This window comes from Homalodisca vitripennis, chromosome 1 (genome assembly GCF_021130785.1).
Source record: "Homalodisca vitripennis isolate AUS2020 chromosome 1, UT_GWSS_2.1, whole genome shotgun sequence".
NCBI classification, from domain to species: Eukaryota; Metazoa; Arthropoda; class Insecta; order Hemiptera; family Cicadellidae; genus Homalodisca; species Homalodisca vitripennis.
The window spans coordinates 127,946,904-127,970,467 of NC_060207.1; the positions used below are offsets into that span (position 1 = coordinate 127,946,904).

Genomic DNA, 23,564 nt, shown 5'->3' on the forward strand with positions numbered 1-23,564 from the left:
GACTTTAATGTAGCAGTATGTGGAGATGTAACGAATGAAGATATCCTGGCTTCTGGTCAACCCTCAAATCCTCTAGAAGATGAAGCAGCTGAAGATGATAAAGAGAATGCACGGGTGGGGAGTGGGGTACGGTCCAATAAGCGGACCCGGTTTTTTATATCGAAATTGGCAAACGATATTACTTAATCATAACCATCGATATAATCAATCGATACTGATGAATTATTTTTAACAACTTAAATAATCTATATGAACAGCTGTAAAACACTTTCAAATAATACAAGGTAATATTTTAAATTTCACGTAACATTGTGTATTAAAATGGCCGTCAATCTTAGGAAGCTTCACGAAATTGCTTTAAAAGACGATAAAATATGTTTTTTATGGTTTTAGGATGTTGGGTTAGTACCTAAGAATCCATTATGTGATATTTGTGGAAAGGTAACAAATGTAACTGTCAGAGGAGCTAACATGGTCGTCTTCAGATGCAAAAAAAGAAGGTAATTGTGGACACAACTTTAGTAAAAACGTTTTCGTTCTGTTTCATTTAGTTAAAGTTATGAGTTTCCCTGATTTTGGTTATGTTCATTTATTATTTGTTATCATTAAATTCACATTTTAATTTAAACATATGATTGTTATTACTTTTATATCGATTGATAGTCTATGATTCGATATGCCAATATTAGGTATCGATGATTATATTCTTCGATATAAAAATCCGGGTCCGCTTATTGGACCCTACCCGGGGAGTGATCGACCTGTCACCGAAAGATGCAAGAATAGCTATTGATGTACTGAAATGTTTTTCCATGGAAAAAAGTTGTTTAGATGAAAGTGAAGTGAACAATTTCGTTTTATTATATTCCACGAAGTACCTTCCGAATTAGATTCCACTTTGAATATGGTAACCATTCATGTAGACAAACAATAAAAAATTGATGACTTTTTAAATAGCGTAATTGCAATTTTTTATATTTTGTGAAATATTTGTGTTAAATATACAATTTTTTAAACCATATGTACAAGTGACAACCCTTTGAGTGCCGCAGCGTTTTGCTATATGGTATGCATAAAATGCCGAGCAAAAATGCCTGATTCTGCAAGGGTCTGGTTAAAAATTCATAACAAGTTTTTTATTAAAATAATGTTTTGGGTTTTTTTTTTTAGATAAATATATTTTCTTTATACATATAATACATTGATAACTTATTTAACGTTTTTATACAAATAGAAAAAATCATTAAAAAAAACTATGAGCAAAAACATTTAGTTTTTTATTTTGACACAACTTAGTGTTACCGAAATATTTTATTTTTTCACCTTTAGTTATTTTATCTTATACTCCATTTAATTCTTAAATACAAAAAGACATATAAACATTTTTTTTTATACTTATAAATAAAGTTTGGAAAATAAATATGAAAATATGAACCACTACAAAACTAGAAATCTTCTAACCTAACCTAACTCTCTGTGTATTGTCTACACTGATAATGCTTAAATCTAATGCCTGCAATACTAGGTCTTTATTGTCAGCAGTGTTTTTGCGACTCATTGTTTATAAATATCACTGAACAAACATAAAAACTATACAAACGTATTTAGTAAAGTACTAGCTGCTTACGGTCACCGTAACTCACAGCATTGTTCTACTTACACACAGAGTAGAAAAACATACACAAACGAAATAATTTGAAGATACTAACACTACAAACCCATTTACACTTAAACACTTTCAATATCATTTGTGAAATAAACAGTAGCGCAAACAAAACACGTGACGGCTCGTCCACGTAGAGCGGTCGATTCTAAACTCGACTGACGCGCTAACTTTACAACCGCCGTAAAAATAAAAATTTAATCAGAATGCAACAAAACCTACATCAAAAGTTATGTTGAAGCCTTTGGAATGCGTATGTATAGTAATTGAGCCAATTTAGATAAATATTATATAAAATATAAGCGTTAATGCAGAAGTCGCTAACAGCGATTCTGGCATTTCTTGCATATAATGTGGGATCGCTGACAGCGATGCTCCGGCACTCAAAGGGTTAATACATACATGCATACTGTATTATTAAATTTGTTGCAGTTTGTTTTTGAGCTAGGCCAAAATTGAAAAATATCTTCAGTTACATTAATAATGATTCATATTATGGAGGTTGGTCACAAAAATCTTTGTTTAATAGAGGTTATCTCAGAGCGAGGAGAAACCTCTTTAAGACAAATAACAGCAGTATTGAACCTCAATTAAACGCGTCTCTTTATTAAGAATAATTGACATCTGATAACCAGTTGCTTAACGTTATTTTGAGTTTACATTGTAGTTTAGTGTTTTGCAGTGAAATATGGTTTAAGAAGAGGTGAAATAAAAGAAATTATGCAGTTTGCGGCACTTTTTTGCCATGATTGGCAGTCAGCAGTCAACACTTGGGCTGCAATTATAATAAGCTGTAACACAACAATCAAATCAGCAAACCAAATTATTAATTTAAATAATTAATTAATTGAATACTTAAATATTGAATAAAAAAAAAAACATTTAAATTATAGACTGGTTATCACAATACAGTATTACCAGTTTTTAATGTATTAAATAATAAAATAATTTTAAATTATCCAAACAAAGTTATATCATTTAAGTACGACAGTAAAATCTTGGCCCCATAGGGTAGAGTAGGATAAGCCAATCCGGTTTCTTAAATCGTTATTAACAAACGATATTGATTGATTACACTCATCCATGCAATCAACCAACACTGATTAATAAATTTGGACAACTAATTAACTCAAATTATCCATACCAACTGTAAAAACATTTTCCAATATTGTAAACAATATTTTATCAATAAGTGACTTTATCTAAATTAAAATCATGACCTATTTAACTTAAGAAAACTAAGACAATTAGCATTGAACCTTGAACCATAGTTAACTATATTTTAATGGTTTCAGGGGGTCCATTTTATTGTTATGGATTTTCTATTATTTCAAAAATATTTTTTCTTATTATCTGTCAATTGTTTGTTTTGTATGGTTCCTTTATTATTCATGGGATTATGTCATTGTATATAATTAACTCATCTTCAGCTCACTGGGGGCTACGCCCCCTAGACCCCTAAGTGTTTGGTTAGATTCCGACGTGGGGTTTCCAAATTTCATGTTCACAGTTGCATCCGTTCTGGAGAATGTGCGGGTGCTTTGCTAACGCTCAGTCAAAATGATGTGTGATGTATAATATAATCAATGGATTTCGTAGAAAAGTAAGTGATGTGTTAGCAAAATTAGGAGGCAAGAAGAATTTGGTAATAACTAAAGTCCGAGATTAGATTTGCCAGAAATAAAAAAGTAGACCACAGTTTAATTTTCCGGATTTACCCAAACTTTTGACTTTGAGGGCGTTTTGTAGCTAAACCGTTAGAGATACGGCAAAAAGTGACTGGACCTTTCTTTTAGGACATTTAAAATTGTTTGCCCTCAGATTTGAGCTACAACCTCTGGTTTAGGCAGTACAGAGCTTGGGAGAAAAGACTGCACTGGGCAGTTCTTATGAATTTTCCGGGGGTTTAATTTACTAATTTACTCAGGGGATTATCTGGTCAGAGCGGGAAATTCCAGGGGGGTTTAATGTTACTGGGTGTTAACACACATGTGGTTCTCTTGTAGAGGTTGTTGTGTGTGAACATAAATACATTCTCTCTGTCACTATCTACTATTGACGTTTCGCTAACGCTTAGCCAATTCTCTAGGGGGGTTGTAGTCACTCGGTAACATAGTAATATATGTTCAATCCAGAACCAGAATGAATTAAACAAATAATACTAGCAACAAATTTAAAACACCCAAAGTGTGCAGTTGTTTTTAGGTGTTTAATAAACACGATATTTTACCATTGAAAGCGATTTACAGGCTTACTAAACGATTTAAGACAAAAAGCTACTAAACCTTTTTATAGATCTCATATTTTTCTAGTTACTAAAAGATATAGATTTAAGCTTTGATTAACGGTTCGGCTGATATCGACTCCAGAAACAAGACTAGAGAGTTGTCAAGGAATCACTTTTTCTTTAAATCAATTAATAAGTATTCTGTCCTCATCTACTATTGATGCTTAGCTAATGCTCAGCCAGTTTCCAATGTGGGGTTGTATTCACTCGTTAACCTAACAAAGCAAGTGCAATCTGAATCTGGAATGAATTATGCAAATATTAGTCTTATATAAATTTAACTCCAAAAACTGCCAATTCACGACAAATATTTTGCTATTTAGAGTGTTTTTCGGGCTTACCAAAGGATATACAACATATATATACATGACCTTTTTTTGTAAATCTCATCAATTGCTAATCATAAAAATATTTATATTTATGTTAGAAGCTACGGTTTGGCCGCTATCGACTCTAGAAACAAAGTTCTGAAATAAAATTTACGGAATATTTACATTTATTAGCCGAACCAAAGAAGTTAGAGCACAAAGTCATTAAACATTTTTTGTAGATCGCATTATTTTGCATTAAAACCAAATTTTTATTCTGCTCTACAACTAAGGTTTTGTCTGCAGTAGAGCACAGACTCACAATTTTCATGTAAAATTAAAAAAAGTAATGCATTTATACGCATTTTGCGGCCAAACCGTTGAGGATAGGGCAAAATATTATTGAACCTTTTTTGTAGATCACGCAATTTCCTAAATCCCACTGAAAATTTGTTTGAGCTACGACCAACAGTTCGTCCGCTATCGAGCCCGGAGGGAAATGTAAGTGAAAATTTTCCACTTAATCGCGTTTTGCGGTCATATCAATGTAGATAGAGCAAAAGTTACTAGACCTTTTTTGTAAGCTACTTCATTCCACACGAGCGTTTTTTCGTCAGATTGAAGCTAGCTTTAACAGTTTGCCCGCTATCGGGTTTCAAAGAGAAGCCCTGCAAGGACAAAAAAGGGCAAATTTTTCTGAGGGGTTTAAAAGTAAAAAAAATTCAGTTTTCAGACTTTTCCCGGAGGTTTGAAGGTAAAAGCTACGAGCGTGCAAAATTTCGTGTTTCTAGCACCTCTAGAAGTGGGTTAGAATTTTGTATACCCTATCAGTGAGTTACAAATGCGGCTATATATATATAGATATAGAGATTAGTTCTCTTAAAATTTCAAACTTATGACTTTATTTTAAATATGTTTTAGAATTGTAGTTATATTTTATTTAGTTATTCAATATACAAAATATGTATAATTATTCTTTGCGATATAAAAACCGCGTCTGCTTATTATTGTACTCTTCCCACCACAAGTAGTACAATGGCGATGAACATGTGTTATTTGACTCATAAGCTGTCGGACAAGTTAAGTTTTAAAATTCTTCATAATAGCAAAAAGTAAGTAATTATACTGCTTTGTTTAATATATTTAATAAATACATAGCTTAGCTGATCTATATCATAATTTGAAATACCAGTAACATAATTCGGTTTGACACTCTGATTTCATATTGTGTGGTAGTTTAGATAATTAGAAATATCGACTATTCAATTTTCATAGTGGCCACTTCTTACACTGTAGCCTACATTTGTTTTCACAAATAACACCCAGATCCAATATAAACCTAACATTGTCAAGTTGTTTACGTTATTTTTAATGTGTTTGTATTTAATTATAATGTTTCTAAATTATTACAAGACATTTGAACAAAAGTAAAAAGTCAACCAGTCAATATCTTAAACTGACTTAACAAAACATTTGTAAATGGACTCAGTTTCATATTTTACAATCAAATGTTATTTGTCCTCATATCTCAATAAATTATTTGATAAAAATTGTTTAAATAACTTGTAATCTCTTAACAGCTACAGTAACCCTTATATAGCCTATATACTGTATTAATAATATTTATTTCTGTAATGATTACAAGAATTTATTTACTTTAACAATAAATACCAATTATTAGTATAACTTTATTATTGATTTAATTTGTTTTTTTTTTAATATAATTGTTTTTGTAATAACATTAAAGTGTTTGATATGATATTCGGACACATTGCTGATAGTAGAAACAGATATTAAATAATATTTTAATCTGCATGGTGGTCAGTATTGATAATAAGAATGTTTTGAAATTGAGTGATTACAAGTTTTAAAATGTATCTTAAATTCAATTACGATGTTAGGAATTAATTTTAATACATGTTTACTAAATTTTACAGTAAATGTTTACTTTAGCCACTTCACAATGTTTGTTATTTTTTTTTTTAAAAAAAGGAAAATGCCTAAAAATTGAATTAAAATACACAAAAATCAACTTTTGGAAAGATTGAAACTTTTTTACTCTCGTAATAGGCAGTAGTAGTTGATTGGACTAACAGTAATGCTTCTGACCATCAGTGAGCACTACAGTAACACCCTGGCTGGTAATGAACGAAAAACATCCTTCTAGATAGTACCAATCAGTAAAATATAAAATTCTAAAATGCTGATCTCTAATACTTGAGAGCTAAAAATATTACAACTCACCTAACCATATTATTCTATATATCAGGGCAATGGCTGAAAATGGCCGCTACAGTAAAACTGTGAAAACAGTTTAAATTTGCATTACGAAGTAAAAAAAAAACAATGCGTCTTTTATGTCTATTCTGACACAATAACAAAGAATATACGGTAAAGTGCACTGTAATTACACATATAACTTTTACATTGAATGTGCAGAAAAAACACCATTCATTACCATTACCAAAGATATAAACAATGACCATATCTGTAAATTGCTCAAATCTAAACAATCAGGAAAAGCTATGTCGAGATGCACTAAGAAGTTGAACAATAACTAAATGGGCCAGCAAATAATGGAGTAAAACAATCAATAATCTTCTCCATGGAGATAGAAACAATGAATAAACTTTTTCATGGAGGTAGAAACTATGGCCAAAATGACGAAAAACAGGAAAGACTATCGAACAACTTAAAGTATGTTCAAATGCAGTTGGTACACCTTTTTCAGCTCAAAATTATCACGTAAATGTTGACAATCCTGTTATCCCCTCCTTAGTTTGTTGTTCTTCCCCACTCAGAAACCCTAATTCCTCCCAGTCTCAAAGATTGAGGGATTAATTGAGATACAACCTAAAATTAAAACACTTTGATAATTATTGTGTAATATATGGTGTGACTGTTTAAAAATTCTTTCTCAACATGAAAAGTACTTACTATTTTAAGAAACTCATAAAAAGTTATTTTAGGTTGTTTTAACTAATGTGGTTAAAGGAAATATTATCCAATTCCAAAATACATAAGTTAGTTGTTTAAATATGTATGTATTCAAGTTTCTACTGTATTTTACAATGGTTTGTGTGTATGTGTTTTACTGCTGGTATTTATTAGAACAGTACAAAAGAACAATATAAATAATTTCACAAGTTGTAGATTTGGTCAAACTAATCAAAATATGACAATACAAGGATGGTATACCTAGCAAATACTGTTAAGTACAAATTTCTAAATTTATTTTTGTGAACCATATATAATAATTTTCTGCAGTATAACTTAATCTAACAAGATAAGAATAATTCTATCTTTTGTTTTTCTTAGATAAAATGGAAGTGGAGGAAGAAGAAACAATTGGAAGTACTTCAGCGACTGTGAAGCCTGAAGTAAAGACATACACCAAACTTACTACAATACATAGTAAGTCTCCTTTGAAATATATTAATCATTGACATGCGTCTAAATCTATTGTTATCTTTAAAAAAATAATTAAATGTTGTTTATATAATATTTAAAAATGTGTAATTTTATCTGATATGACTTTTTATTACACAAATGGTGAAAATTTTAAATTTAGATGTATTTACTTTTTTATTCAGTTATGTGGATCAGGTGATGTGTTCTTTGAAAGTGAAATGTCTTAAACAAAAATAAAATCTAGGCCTACTTTGTTGGATTGTTGATTTTAAATAAATAAGATGAATATTTACTATGATTTATGAGTAATTAAAACTATTTCTTGTGAAATTCCTCAAAGCATGGACAGATTGCACATTGCTTCTTTACAGTCTTGATCTATATGTAAAATCAGGGTACAATGATTGCTTATTAATAGTAGACATTTGTTGTGAAGGCTTCCAAGTAAGAATCTTCCAGTCAGTACAGTCCTTTGACTTTGGGTGGTATCATCTTCTCAGATTTACAAGCTTATTTTCATGATGAACTAAATCTTGGTATCAGTTTCTTTAGTATTTGGTTCTTGCAATAGCTAAACTGACTACTTCTCAAATAATGCCCAGAAGTTTGTCATGGCGCCAAGTGTAACATCCCATCACATAGTGCCACTGGACAACCTGTCAGAATATGTAGATAAGTTTAAGGACTTCTATAAGTTTAAGGACTTCTTCATCTTCTGATATTACTTGCATTGGTTAATTGGTAATTCTAAGCAATATATGGGTCAACCTCGATTTTTCTCATATTACAATATATTGTTCCAATAGTCAATTAGAGAAGGAAATGACTAGAATTTCTTGCCGGAAAGCAGTTATAGGGAGCAGGCAACTGCCAGACGGTCATATATTGCTTAGAGTTACCTATTAGTGATCAGGGGCACTGACGTGATCTGGGCTTCAAATTTGGAACTACTCGAGTTAATTTTTTTTCTAAAAGAGCAAGCAGCGCGAAGCGCTGCGCAGCGGGCAGGCATCGTGCGTGATCCTTTTTTTTTATTAAAAATTTTTGATAAATTGTTATTACATATTACAATATAATGTAGGTAATGTATGTAAAACAATTTTAAACACATAATTACATGCTGGAAAGCAAAGTAAACCAATATAATCCGCCCAATACAAAATCTCCGTAAAAATCTGGTAAAGTAATCTGTGTCATTCCTTTGGCCTGAATCAATTCAGTATAGACGAAGATCACGCACGATGCTTGCCCGCTGCGCAGCGCTTCGCGCTGCTTGCTCTTTTAGAAAAAAAATTAACTCGAGTAGTTCCAAATTTGAAGCCCAGATCACGTCAGTGCCCCTGATCACTAATAGGTAATTCTCGCGGTTGCCTGCTCCCTATAACTGCTTTCCAGCAAGAAATTCTAGTCATTTCCTTTTCTAATTGACTATTGGAACATTATAATGTAATATGAGTTGCCTGCTCCCTATAACTGCTTTCCGGCAAGAAATTCTAGTCATTTCCTTTTCTAATTGACTATTGGAACATTATATTGTAATATGAGAAAAATCGAGGTTGACCCATATATTGCTTAGAATTACCGGTTAATTTGTGAAGTGCATATGCATACAACTTTCATATACAGGTTGTCCAAAAAGTTCCGGGTCAGTTAAATATTTTTCAAAATATTTAAAATAGAGCTACAAAACCTTACACAAGGTTACTGGACATAAAAATCTATTTTATCACATATTCAGTGATCCGCTACTTCCTCAGGGGGGCGGCCCGCTAGGAGTCAGAAGAAAATCTTAAATGTAAGCATAGGTTGATATGCATATCAAATAAAAGGTCTTTATTAGTAGAGTAGATAGCCGCAAACTCGGCCTCAAACGAATAACTGAGTCAAAAATGACAGCCGTTCAAAGATGGCTTGAGTTTGCAACAGGTTAATGTAAAAAATAAACTGATGAGCTTTTTGATTTTAACTTTACTAACCCAAAACTCCGATCCCTCTCAGAAATAACGAAACTTATTATTCTACAACAAAAATTATTTGTAAACAGTTTTGGGACATTTTCTTGAAGGCACACCCGTGCCTACGAATACGTGAATATAGTGTACGCTATTGTTTTTTAATGGGAAATTGTGTGCGGAGGGCGCGGGCAACTGCTAGTATTGTATAAAACTTTGGTCTTAAGGATTACAAGTTTGCCTGGTTATGAATGTTCAAAATTGCAGTTTGGTTGAAAGCACTATAAAACAGCACCATTTTTCGTTCTTACTGATATAAAAAAACTTAAATTTAATCTTTCTAAATAATTTTCTTTATACGTCTAGAATAATATACAGAATTAAACAAGCTAAATTTATAGTTCGGTCAAGTTAGTTAGTTCTAGTGCGTTCTAGTTCACTCAACTAGTTAGTTTGTAATTAACGTTCACACTAGGTTATCTGTACTTTTTGATGCAAGAGTAGTATCCAATGAACGGCCATGCTTGTTGCGATGACAGCGGTGCTGATGCTTTTTTTTCATACAAGCAAAAATGAAAGTTGCACGCTTCTAAACATCGTCTTGGCGTCTATAACTAGTACTAGAGATTTTTTGAGGTAATGTTATAATCAGGTTTTATTTTGAAAGACAGACATTCCTAAACTTTTAAGTATAACCAATTTGTTAATTATCTCTATTAAAGGCAATAGAAAGAAATCCATTTCAATGACATTTAAAAATTGGTGTTTACAAAACAAAGACGGCTACAAATTTATTGATGTTGATATGGAGCATAATAAGTTTTTTTAAATAAACTATGTTAAAAGTTAATTGTTATAAAAAAATTATAAAAACCATACTGTTTTTATTTGTTGTTTTATATTAAGAAGTCTGTTTGTTTTTTTATATTTTTACAATAAATTAAAATTTTATTTTCTAACTAAAACTGTTTTTATTCAAGCCTCTTCACAAAAATCTTTTCATTTTGGGGTTTTAGATTTTTTAAGAACAGTCAGTTTATTAATGTAATTATGGGTTCTAGAGGCTGAAGCATTAGAGAACTTCAGACTGCTTTTCGATAAGTAGTATTGAAATGTCCACTGAACACCAATGCTAAATAAATGCCTCAGGACAAATAATTTTGCTAAAAGGTCTGAAGAGCTTGTAGCATTTTTGCTACGAAAATTCATCTTAGCTTAAACCCTGGTTTGAATAATATAAATTTCCGGTAAGATAGGGAGGGTAATACAATGCAAGAGTGCACTGAAATCAGATCTTGTCACCTACTTTAAACACTTTCCTCTCTGTTATTTCTCTTTTTACTGTAAGAATAAGCTATTTATGTTAATACTTCAATGATAAAACCTCATATGATTGTTCCTAACTAGTTTACCAATTTATTTGTTCTGCTATTTCCTCGTTATTATGGTTACCTATACGACTAATGTAAACATATTTACTAACACTCAATCAAATCTAATATAGTTACATGCACTGACATCAAACTTAGTGTTGCTCATACAAAAATGAAATTTTTCCAACTTCTAGAGTGATAGGAATGAATAATCACTTCCAGTCTTCACCAATGCTCAGCCAATTAATAGATATGTTTATGATTTTTTTACTATCATGATTCATGAAAAAAGGTTAAAGTACCAAAAAACTCAAACTGCAGTTTTATGACAAAACATTTGTTAGAATAACTAGCTTTGCAACATTTTTCTCTGTGTCAAGCAGTTTGATTAAAAAAACAATTAACCAAATTCTTCATATTAGGCTGAAAATCTTTACAAATCGTCCAGAATAGATCTTCCTGCTTATAAAACACAAATTCAAAGTTAACACCAGTTGTAGGGTTAAAATTTTATGAACCTGCTCAGTATGCTGTTTAAAAAATAACAGTTCTAATTAACTATTCTTTTACAGGTGGCTTGAGTGCAAAACTAGAAATATTACAAGACTTTGATGAAATTACCGAGGAAGATTTCAATAATGCAGAGGAGTTGTTAATGCAGGAGGAAGAAACAATGCAGGAGGAAGAAAAAATACAGGAAGAGGAACAAACAGATAGTCACATTGGAAAAGGTTAATATCATTTCATAATAAATTCACTGATTTATGATACAATTTTAGACCTTGTCAAATAAAATCTTGAATGAAAATAAATTTGAGTTTAGACCAAGGAGCAAAGAAGTAACTATACAACAAAGGGCTTTCTTTAGCATTAGAGCTGGTGAAGCTAAATTCACCATGTTCATCATGTAAAGATCCAAGAAATAACGGCCCTCCATGGACAAGTTTAATTTTAAGACTTTGTCTCCACCTTCTTAGAACAAACTGTCTCCAATTTTTACCTTTTTGGAATATTCATAAATTATGAAATTTTCTTTAAACATAGAGGATGAAGACATCTATATGTATAGATTAAATGAAAACTGTTTGGAACATTTCTATTATACATTACATTGCTATGAAAAAAACCAAATTATGCCATGGAATCACAGTTTGACAAAGATAAAGTTAGTGTTGAAACATTTTTTTAATTTTTGGTCAGATATGTCTTTTAATAGCAGAGTTAGAAGTAAGGTCTCAAAGGGTTTCTTCAGTCAAAAATGTTTAATAGAAGCAAAGGTAAGGGCATATGGGTAGTTGATTTGAATGTAAATAATTAATGTTTTAGACATGGCAGACAATTTTCCTGCTCTGCTTTTTTGAGAGATATTTTTATTTATGGTTGCTTAACTATAGATTAATGTGCGGATGTGACAAATGCTAAAACGTAATAGCTGTTATACAAGAAGAGCGCTGTCTCAAAAAAGACTAAAGAGCCTATTAGCTATTGAAATTATCTAACAGAGTACTGGTAGATGTTTATTTTGTACCGTTCAGACTCAACAAGTGATTTTAACTGCTGTTTCTAAGTAAATAATAATTTTTCAGTATTTGAGGTTTCAGTATTGAACATTAGATTTAAAAATAGCAGTGCTCAAAATGGAAGTTATTATACAAAGTTGAGAATTAATACACTACTTTAACAGCCCTAGCTAAACAAAAGGATATGATAATGCAGTAATGTTAGTTCAAAAATACAAATTAACTTAAAATGTGAAGTGCACATCTAAAAAAAAAAAAAAAACTAAATATTATATGAAGTACTCTGCTTGAACCAAAAATAGTAAATCTCAGCCTTAGGACTCAATGGCAACATATTGTTCCAAATCTTCAACTTGTAAAAGCCAATTTTTAAACATTCAAAAAAGGTTTGATGGGATATATTTTGTGCATTTGAGGTAATCAGGCAGTTTATTGTAAATTTAAGGCGCTAAGAATTTGAATGTTTTTTAAAGACAGTATTATTATTATTATTATTATACTGTTATATCTGGTTCTCAAGATATTAAAATATTAGAGTTGCCTACGTTTACAAATAATGAAACTCAAACTGAAACAGGCTCTCACTGCATCTCTCAACCTATAAATTGCTCCTCAAACATGCAGATGGAACTTGTACAGCTGAAAGTAAGGCAAGATAGTTTGGAATGTACAGTTAGAGACTTGGCGGTACAGATCCAAAATAACCAATCTAAGGAACCTCCTAACTCAGAAATTCAAAGCATAACCAAAGTACCAAAACAAAAAACAGTAAGAAAACATACACCAGCTAAACTGAGTAATACACCATCTAAGGGAAAAAAGAAGAACTGTTTCAGTGTCTCATTACAAATGGCAAAATGCAGGGAATTTCAGACACAATACCCTATGGATACACCAGGATCAAGGCTAACAGGGCTGACGACAAACAAGGTCCTGGATTCGCCAATCCAGGCCGGACACACAATGGTTGTGGAAGCACAAGTACATAGACAGGATAATTGCCCACAGCCAAAACCTACAACCAATATCAAAATACCTAATCAAAGACATTTTTTAGCCGAAAGTCCATTCATAAAAATCAAATTCAAACAAAATTACAATACCAGAACATTTGTGAATTCTCTCCACCCTGCGAACAAACATATACTCAACACAAAATACTTGAAATTGGCTCAACTCCATACAACTGTGGCCAAAAATCACTCCAGCAAAAGAGAGGGTACACCTTAAAACAGTATCCCCAGCAAAGTACACAAACAAAAGAAAAAATAAAGCTTTTCCATCAAAATGTAGACCGCCTCTCCAATAAAATAGATATCCTAAACGACCAGCTAGCCCAGGAGACCCCTGACATCATTATCATCACGGAACATGGCTACCAAGAAAATTCTATCAGTCATGTTAGACTCAATGGATACAATCTAATAGATTCTTTTAGCAGAACACAACATATTAAAGGGGGGGTTGCAGTATATGTTAGAGAGAACTTCAGGAATCATTCAACAAGCTTGAATGCGTCCCAATACAGCGAAGAACTGCTCTGTGAGATAGCGGCAGTAAAGCTACAAACCAAACCCAGAGACACTTATATTATTGGAGTGTACAGGCCAAGTCATAATCTTGAAAATGCCTTAGAAATCCTAGGAACCTTCCTGGACACAATTCCAACATGGAAGAGTACAGTAATCCTAATGGGGGACATAAATGTAAACTGCTTGGACGAGAGTTCAACGAGTAACAAAATACTTGAAGCTTTCCTGAACACCTACAACATCATAAGACTGTATCTCCCTCCAACCAGGATCACACCACATAGCCAGACCTCCATAGATTTTATATGTACTAATTTAGCCTCATCTGAAATTGAATCCGAAGTAATAAATACCTTCATCTCTGATCATACCGGACAAATGTGCACAATAAATGTCCAAAAACCTGGAAAGGACAACATGACAATACAAAAAAGGAGCTTTACCAGGAGAAACATACAGGAACTAAAAGAACTCTTGAGCCAACAATCCTGGGAAGAAGTATACTCAAAGGAAAATGCTGAAGAAGCATACATGACCCTGCACAAGATAATTATAAGCACAATCAACAAAACTTGTCCTGTCAAAATTACTCGAACTAAGAAAATGAAGAAACCCACACCTCAGGACTCTGACACTAAAAAATTAAGAAATGAATTCCTCCTAGCACAAGAGCAATACATTCTGTATGGAAAGCTAGAGGACAAACAACAAGCGGCGAGAAAAAAGAAAGAATATGATCAACTACTTAAAAGGAGAAGGAAAGAAGCAACTGCAAAGATCATCGATGAAGCTGAAAACAAAAGTCAGGCTATCTGGAAAATTATTAATAGTGAAAGGAAAAGTAAGCAAGACCATAACACACTGTCCGAGCTGGAAGTGAACGGAAAAATAATCTATAACCCTATGGATATAGCAAACCAACTGAATATCTACCTAACTAGTGTTGCTAAAACAACCTTAGCACAACAACCTAAGCCCAGACAGAACACAATGACGAGCAGGATTACTAACTGTCCCTGCTTGGTACTTCACCCAACCACTTCAATAGAGGTAAAACAAGTCATCCAGTCAATGAAATCAAAAACCTCCTCAGGAATAGATGAACTGTCACCAAAAACATTGAAGCGATGTAAAGACGAACTTGCACAACCACTAGTAAATATTGTCAACAAGTCTCTCTTACAGGGCACATTTCCTTCTCAGCTAAAAATCGCTAAAGTGCTACCAAAACATAAGAAAGGTGATAAAAAGCAACCATCAAACTATCGGCCGATTTCACTTCTGTCAGCTTTCTCTAAAATTATAGAAAAAATAGTACTGAACAGACTCCTACAACATATCAAAACCTTTAATATGCTTACAGTTCATCAACATGGCTTCACTGCGGGTAGGTCAACAGTAACAGCATTAATCAGCCTAATAGAAGGACTTATAGACAATATAGAGGCAGGAAACACTGTGACAACCATACTCCTAGATTACAGCAAGGCATTTGATTGCCTTAACCATGAAATGCTTTTAAAGAAATTAGAGGGAATCGGAGTGACCGGTGTTGCTGCAAGTTGGTTTAAGAGTTACTTGGAAGGCAGAACCCAAGTGGTTGAAATAAGTCATACAGATCACAAAGGGACAATGCAAACAATTCGGTCGGAAAGCCAAAAGCTAGATAGAGGTGTCCCGCAAGGATCAGTCCTGGGCCCTGTCCTGTACATCATTTTCACCAGCGACATGCCAAATTTCCTTGAGCGGCACTGCTCATTGCTTATGTATGCAGACGACACAGTTCTTATAAATAGTACAAAAACCCCTGAAGAACTTGAAATTAAAGCATACATAGCATTTAACATGGCACTTGAGTACTGCCATAGCAATGATTTGGCTGTTAATGAGAGTAAAAGCACACAGCTCTTCTTTGGATCAAAAAAACACCAAGTAACTGAAATACCTGGACTAAACCAAACCGAATATGCTAAACACCTAGGCCTCACCATTGACTCAGACCTGTCATGGAGTCTCCATGTGGATACGGTATGCTCTAAACTCAGTTCTGGTGTATTCGTTATAAAAAGACTCAAATCGATCACAGAAGATCAGAGCATACTCCGAACAGCATACTTTGCTCTTGCTGAGTCACATCTTCGATATGGCCTTGTACTATGGGGAAACTCTTCCAAAACAAACCTCCAAAGAGTACTGATACACCAGAAGAAAATCATCAGAGCCATGCTGGGTCTAGGTCCTCAGGAGTCCTGCCGAGGAGCTTTTATAAATTTAAAAATCCTCACAGTGGTAGCTCTCTACATTCTTGAGGTAATCCTCCATGCTGCACGTCAAGATCTCCCCAGAAGAAACAACTTACATAACCACTTCACAAGAAACGGTAGCGACTATGTTCTTCCCAATCACAGACTGGCACTCTATGAGAAGAAGCCCTCATACATCGGTGCCAAACTTGCCAACTACCTGCCTGATGAGCTGAAAACTCCAGGGCCAATCAAGAATATGAGACAGCGGCTTATCAACTGGCTCCTAGTTCGACCCCTTTACTCAATCGACGAGTACATTCGGTGGAGGGAAGACCCGACTTTTCAAAATCAAAACTAATTTTCGTACATGGATTCATCAATTTCCAACTCTTGCAAACTTTTGACGACATTTCTGTACTCAAAGTTCATGAAATAAAGAGATTTGTCTATTGTCTATTGTCTATTAGGTTTAGGACAACAGTTTGTTCAACTTTTCTTAACTTATTCTTATAAGGACTATTTTGCAGGGTAAGTCACCACTTTTGTTATAGAAGAGTTTTTGAAACCTTGTAAACAATCAAATTTTTAATGGTAATATCTTGAAAAAAAAAAAAAACGGTCGTGAATGTTCTCGTTTTGAAGATTTTGAAATTAGTCTCAATAATGACTTTTGTTGAGTGTTTATTACGTTTATATTGGATGTATATGTTCCACTCCAGAAGACTATTCCAAATTCTATTCTACTTTGAACAATTAAAAAATACAGCAATCTTAAAACATTCTCAGTGCACATGTATCTTAAAAATAAAAAATACCTCATAGAATTATTTAGTTTAGATTTCATATCTGAAACATGAATCTTCCAATTTAACTCATGGTCTAGTGTCAATCCCAAATATTTTATACTAGTAGCTTCTCAAATTTTTTTACCAGAGTCTACACGTGTTTCTTTGACCAGACAATCTTTACATTTGTAAATAATGGATTCTCTAAAATAAAACTTCCTTCTTAAGCCAAAATTTATATATTTGGTTTTTTCAACATTTAAACACATTTTATTTTCTGTAAACCACCACTGAATCTCTATTAGATCATAATTTATATAATTTTAATGTCTTGTAATTGAAATCTTTTATAACTTAAGGCAGTGTCATCAGCAAAAGAGGTAAGTTTTCCTTTAAATTTTCCATTACAAACATCCCTGATATAAAATTGCACCCAGAACTGATCCCTGGGAGGACTCCCTGTTAGATAGATCCCATGTAACTTGAGCAAATTTTGAATTTTTTAACAGTGAGTCCTATTTAAAAAGTTTTTCAAGTAAAAGTGAATGGTTCACCGTATCAAATGCCTTTGGTACATCGAGAAAGAGGTCAGTTACATGTTTACTTTCATTAAGATTTTGCAGCAATTTAGTCCATTATTTTTCTGTACATGTCTGAGAAAGTAGAGAGTAACGAAATAGGAGAAAAATTAGTACATTAAGTTCTTGAGGAGCTTTTATGAATTGGTATGACTATAGCCTTCTTCAGATCAGATGGAAAATACCAGATTCAAAACTCCAATTCAGCATTAAAAGTAATAAATCCATTATTTGAAGATAAATTTCTTTAATAGAAGATAAATGTTTTCTTGGAGCCTAACCTTAGTTATTTGGAACTGCACGAAACAGCTGAAGAGTTGAGCTGCCCATGTATTGTTATACTATTATCAATTCAGAGGTTGATATGGAGAACAAGAGGAATTATCATTACCAAGCAGGCAGTTCTTCAGTTGTTTTTGCATCATTTCAATCGATTCCATTACTTCCCAAAATTATCAACAATAAGATACTCTAAGAAGCAGAATGTTACATATTTTTACTGTGAAACAACAGTAAAGTATCTTGTGGTTTAAAGTGTGTTTATTTTTATTTTTTGTAATAAACAATAATATGGAGACATTATTCCAAGTAAGGAAGGTGCTGTTTAATATTCTACAGTTAATCAGTTAAATTTGGTATATGAAGCAAATAGAAAAAAAAAAAACTAATATTCCGTAGACCATAAAATTTTTATTTAATTTTCAGATGCAGATGAAGAGGGAGAAAGGGAGGTAATAATGTTACCTGTAAAATTACCACCGGATATCACAGTGGTGAAAGAAGTACCTTCTACTCCATCACCAGCCAAGCGAGGAAGGGGAAGGCCCCGGAAAAATACAACTTCTGTTTTGGAGATAACACCGGCCCCCACCAGCCCCACTACATCAGAAATTCTGTTTAGATGTTCTTTGTGCCCACGTACCTTTCATTCTGCCTTTGTAGGTTTATTTTGAATAGTTTAATAATAACAAAATTTATTAACGTTTTTTAAATACTTGAGTGCTGTGATCATATCCAAAAGTCATTAATTAAGTGTAGAGCTGTATTTAGTAAGCATTTGGGAAAAACTATTGTACTGCAACAGATTTTCTTAGTTAATTCTTATTTGTTTTACATTCAAGTAAAGAATATGACACTTTCTATTATTGTTAAAACAAAAATTAAAATATCATTAAAATGTGTTTTAGATTTTAAAAAGTTTTTTACTGGTTACCAACCCACTTTGGATCAATTTGTTTGACGGTGGGTGCGAAATAATTAACACTTCAGCAGCAGAACAGTAATGCCACACCCAGTCGAACCTTCTGGTGTTTATATTATTATTAACAGCCCATACAAATACACACATATATAATTAAATAGTTGCTGTTGTAAAAACAGCTGAGGAAAACAATAGATCAGTAGCACTAAATAAAACTGTAATCCATTGAATATTTACAAACGTGTTTGAGAAAACTTAAAGACCTTTGATAACATTCAGGAGACTAGTACTGACTTTCACGCTATTAACAATACATTATTAGAACTATTAGGAGATACAATTAAAAAGCCCATCGCTTTGCAACCTAAGCTTGTCATTATGCCTAGCTACTACATGACGAGATATTTCATCAGTGATCTGTAATGGATTAAAAAAGTAGAGTTTGAACCAACTTTGTTCTATCAAATATTATTTTTAGATTTATTTTGATAATAAAATAAAAATGTAACCAAATTTCATAAATACCATTGTTTTATAGTGGATTAATAATACCACCTGTATCAAATGTTTAGCAGTCAAACAGCTCACTGCAGATGTTTAATTTAAACAGGTTTCTAACAAAATAAACCTCAAATAATCCGTTTAAAATAATTTAAACTCTGTAAAAATATAGAATGTCACAAAAACAGAGTGTGCCATGTTCAAATCTCAAAAAGAAACACACATAATGTTGTACATCATTTTAAAGTTCTTTGTATCCTAAATATTTTGGTGAAGAAAAAAATTAAATTAATTAATTCTCTATTCGTTTCAGAATGATGGTCTAATGTGTACAGAAAATAGAAAATATCCTCTGTCAATAATATTAATTTCCATAAGTGTCATTAAGATTTGTGTTGTTGAGGTTCTACTAAAACAAGTTATATCAATTATATAGTACTGATAATCTTGTACGGTTTGGTTTTTTTTTGTCAGGGGCTGAAAATACACGAGAGTGCCTGTCGCCGACACAACCCAGACTCTATGAAAGAAACACAATCCGAAGAAGAGATAATCATTCCTGATCCTCTTCCTGAAAAAACTACAGGTTGCTTAATTTTAGTATTGGCTTAGCGTATTAATTTACTGACAAAACTATCAATGAACTATGTAATCAACAAGGAAAACAAGCTGTGTTTTGTGGTGGTAGAATTCATTAGATACATAATAATGTAAATTACATGGAATTGGTAATAATATTGTATTTTATATAGAAATGTATAAGCTAGGAAAATAAATGTAAATATGATTCTGAATTCTGTTGGCATTCTGAAATTTTGACTTTATTCTGTTACTCATAAATAATCAAATAAACATTTTGTTATACAATTTTCAAATTGTATATTATTTACTAACTTCAACTTATTTGTATTAGTTGTAGTCACATTTGTTGTTCAGTAATATAGCACTATTTTTTTTTCCTGCAGACAATTCCCAACATTTTAAAAGTTTAAATCAAAGAAAGGTACATATAGTTGCTTGCGATATACGAGTACACATTTGGACTGCACCAGTGTGCTAAATTTCAAGTCTGTAGGTGAACAGGAAGTAGGCGTTCTTTTATATCAGTGTTTCAGTAAGTGATAATGTAGCATAGCTTTATTACAGTAAATAAAGAATCATTGTTTCTTGTTTAGTGTCATATTTTCCAATATAAAAGGGCTTACAAATGTTAATATTTTGTGCAATATTGCAGAGATAGTAAAGCCTAGAAGAGGTCGTCCTCCCAAAGATCTAATTCAAGAAATTACTAAGAAATCTTCACCAATTATTGAGCCTGAGAAGCATGAATGTGGTTCTTGTTCACGTGTCTTCAACTCAGCAACTGTAAGTAAACAATTCATTGCCTCAGTATTTAACTTAATGTCTAATTATTTTGAGTTTTGGTAAAGTTAATTTATTCCTGCTTTGGGGGTTTTATTTTGTCACAATGTTATCTTTGTCTGTAGAGCCTTTAATACAGACTTCACCAAATTTTCCAGCATAAATAATAATTTTTATATTTTGGACATATTAATAATTTATTTTTGAAATTTTAATGCTGTTTCAAAATGTCAGTGGTAAAGGTTTGTTTTATTAAATAAATTTAAGTTGCCTCTAAAACAATGTTATTGTTTTTTCAATATCCCTCCATTTATTGTTGATTTGGGTGCACAATATTCCTGATATCTCTCTGGAGTGAGTCTTTTGATGATTTGTTTCCATTTCTATTTTTATTTAAGGTCTAATTTTCTAACTGACTTATTGATATAATTAATAATTTAGTCAGTATGTCACCAGCTAGCATTAAACTCTTTACCTTGTCTTGTATAGTAAAGTGGATGAAACAATACTACATAAATGTTCTTATGTATAATGTAACATTCTTAGTTCTTAAGCTAATGTCATGAGTATCATACAAGTTTTCCGGTTCATTTTGTGTTGAAATATTGTTACCCAAGTAAATTCGTGACTTATTTTTGCTTCATTGTGAAGAGCCATCTTTAAATAACAGATATGTGATTACTAAAGAAAATTGTTCTTATAGCCAACTATATACATTACTTACATGTTCTAATATTGTGTTAATTTTCAGTGTAGTTACAATTTTTTCAATTTCAATTACACTAGTGAATCTTGAGGAATACATTAGATGAATACATTAGCAATGGTTACAAAATTTCAGTTAATTATATACTGTTTAAAGGTCATAAAAAAACAGCACTGTAAATTATTATTGTTATTAATATTATGTATACTTCAACAAAGGTACTTAATTTGTAAATGAATAATAACATATTTAATTCAACCAACTATTAACAATTTATTAATTTTTAACACACACACACACACACACACACACACACACACACACACACACACACACATATAGATTTCTCCTGTCCATTGTTGTAGTACTTGTATTTCATGTTTTAAATCTATTAAAACTATCAAATAAGCATTTACAGATTTTAACTTTACCCTTTTAACTAGCATGCCCGGGATATATCGTGCAACTGTAGTTTAGTGAACAAACACCAGAGTATACGCGTTTTCATATAATCAGCTGTTCTTTATTTATCAGCTGTTATTTTGTGTTACTTGGTGTTCTATTATGTTAGAAATATCCAGAAGATAGCTGTCCAGTTAGTAATACAATTTTGTGGACATTACTCAAACTACTTGGACGCAAAGTGCTTTGTATTGTACATGAGTTTGGGAATTTTTATTTTGATATTTTACAAGGTGTTTTCCGGTGTTTATTGGTAGATAGTTGTGTATAGTGGTAATATGTTGAAAATAGACATTAATTGAGAAGTTTGTAAACATTGTTAATAGTTTACTCTATTTACTAAACTTTAAATGTGTTTAACGTGTTAAGTCAAAAACTCCTAAAAATGAGGGAAAATACTCTGCACTGGAGGGTGTTAGTATGTGACAAAACCCGGCTTTCAGGTGTCACCTTGAATCCAGAAACGTGGTAGTTAAAGGATTAAAATTTAATAATTAAATGTAATAATTAAGGAAATAATTCACTGCAGAAGACTTCATGGGCTAGTTTCATACAATTTAATAGACATACAATATTGGGTTGGGTAGATCATGTCGCGGCATGGTGACAGCCTACTTATAAATTCAGTTGTAGCCAAATTCATGAAAAAATAAAAAGATAAAATTATTTTGTATTGAGATCTTTTTTAATACTTTGCCCGCAACAATAATCACCTAATGAAATAATCAAAAACTTTCTCACTTTATTACTTTTTAGTATTTTGTAGTCAAGAAAAATTTTGTCAGTAATGTTTATAATTTATTCTAATGAATCTGAAAAGCAAACTAGATTTTTTTAATGTCTATTATCATACTATTGTTCTGTATATATCTACAAAATTTTAGAATTTTATTATACTTTTACAGCAGTGTTAATGAAATATGGTGAATTCATACAGAGTACCAGTTTTGGACATGGTTCAATATTACACCAATAAAGGAATGTGGTTTGGCTTTTGCAATGGCTCTTATTCGAGGGTCACTCTGAAAGTTTATAAATAACAAGAGGCATATTGCAATAATCTTATCATTTTTATTTGATTATCCAAGTGCCATTCAGTACTTGACAGTAACTTATGTTCATCAGTGTACTTGTGTCTTCTGTTCGGGGAGATCAATTTCAATCGTGGAGTTATTAGGAGATCATGATCATGACTTCCAATTTTAAATTTAATTTGTCTCAAGAGGATTGTGTTAAACGTCCCAAAATTTCCTTTGACTTTTGAAGCACCATACCGTGCTTCTATGTTGTGATTTCAAAGGGGCTGTAACTCACTTCAAGGTGACGAACATTTGGAAAGGCCACATTCTGCTGTCACTCCAGAAAATGTTGATCAGGTGCGCCCTTTGATCCAAGAGGACAGACACTGCACTTATTTAATGATTGAAGCTGCCCTAGGGATTGGATGTGCAGCAGTGCAAATTATCTTTCTTGACCTTTTATTAGTCAGGAAAATTGTTTTTTAATAGGTGTGTTTTTGACAGAAGATCAAAAAGCTGAGTGTGTGAGAATCAGCAAGCGGACCCTTTAATTGGGTCTGGATTGTTAGTGGTCTTTTGATTATTCAAAGATGTCCCTAATGTTGAGATACATGTAACATTTGATTACGGTCCAACTCGAGGAGAGAGTCGCATGTGG

General features: G+C 32.3%; 1 protein-coding gene across 1 annotated transcript in view; it reads left to right on the top strand.

Annotated features, from left to right (window-relative positions):
• The first annotated feature begins 456 nt into the window (after positions 1-456).
• Positions 457-23,564, top strand: part of LOC124371208 (zinc finger protein 271) — a 79,432-nt gene continuing 56,324 nt past the window's right edge. The window contains exons 1-6 of the mRNA XM_046829543.1: positions 457-500; positions 7,577-7,672; positions 11,567-11,725; positions 18,361-18,593; positions 19,832-19,943; positions 20,592-20,722. Of these exons, the coding sequence (XP_046685499.1) occupies positions 7,582-7,672; positions 11,567-11,725; positions 18,361-18,593; positions 19,832-19,943; positions 20,592-20,722 (726 nt within the window). The 5' untranslated portion in view covers positions 457-500; positions 7,577-7,581. The remainder of the gene's footprint in view (positions 501-7,576; positions 7,673-11,566; positions 11,726-18,360; positions 18,594-19,831; positions 19,944-20,591; positions 20,723-23,564) is intronic.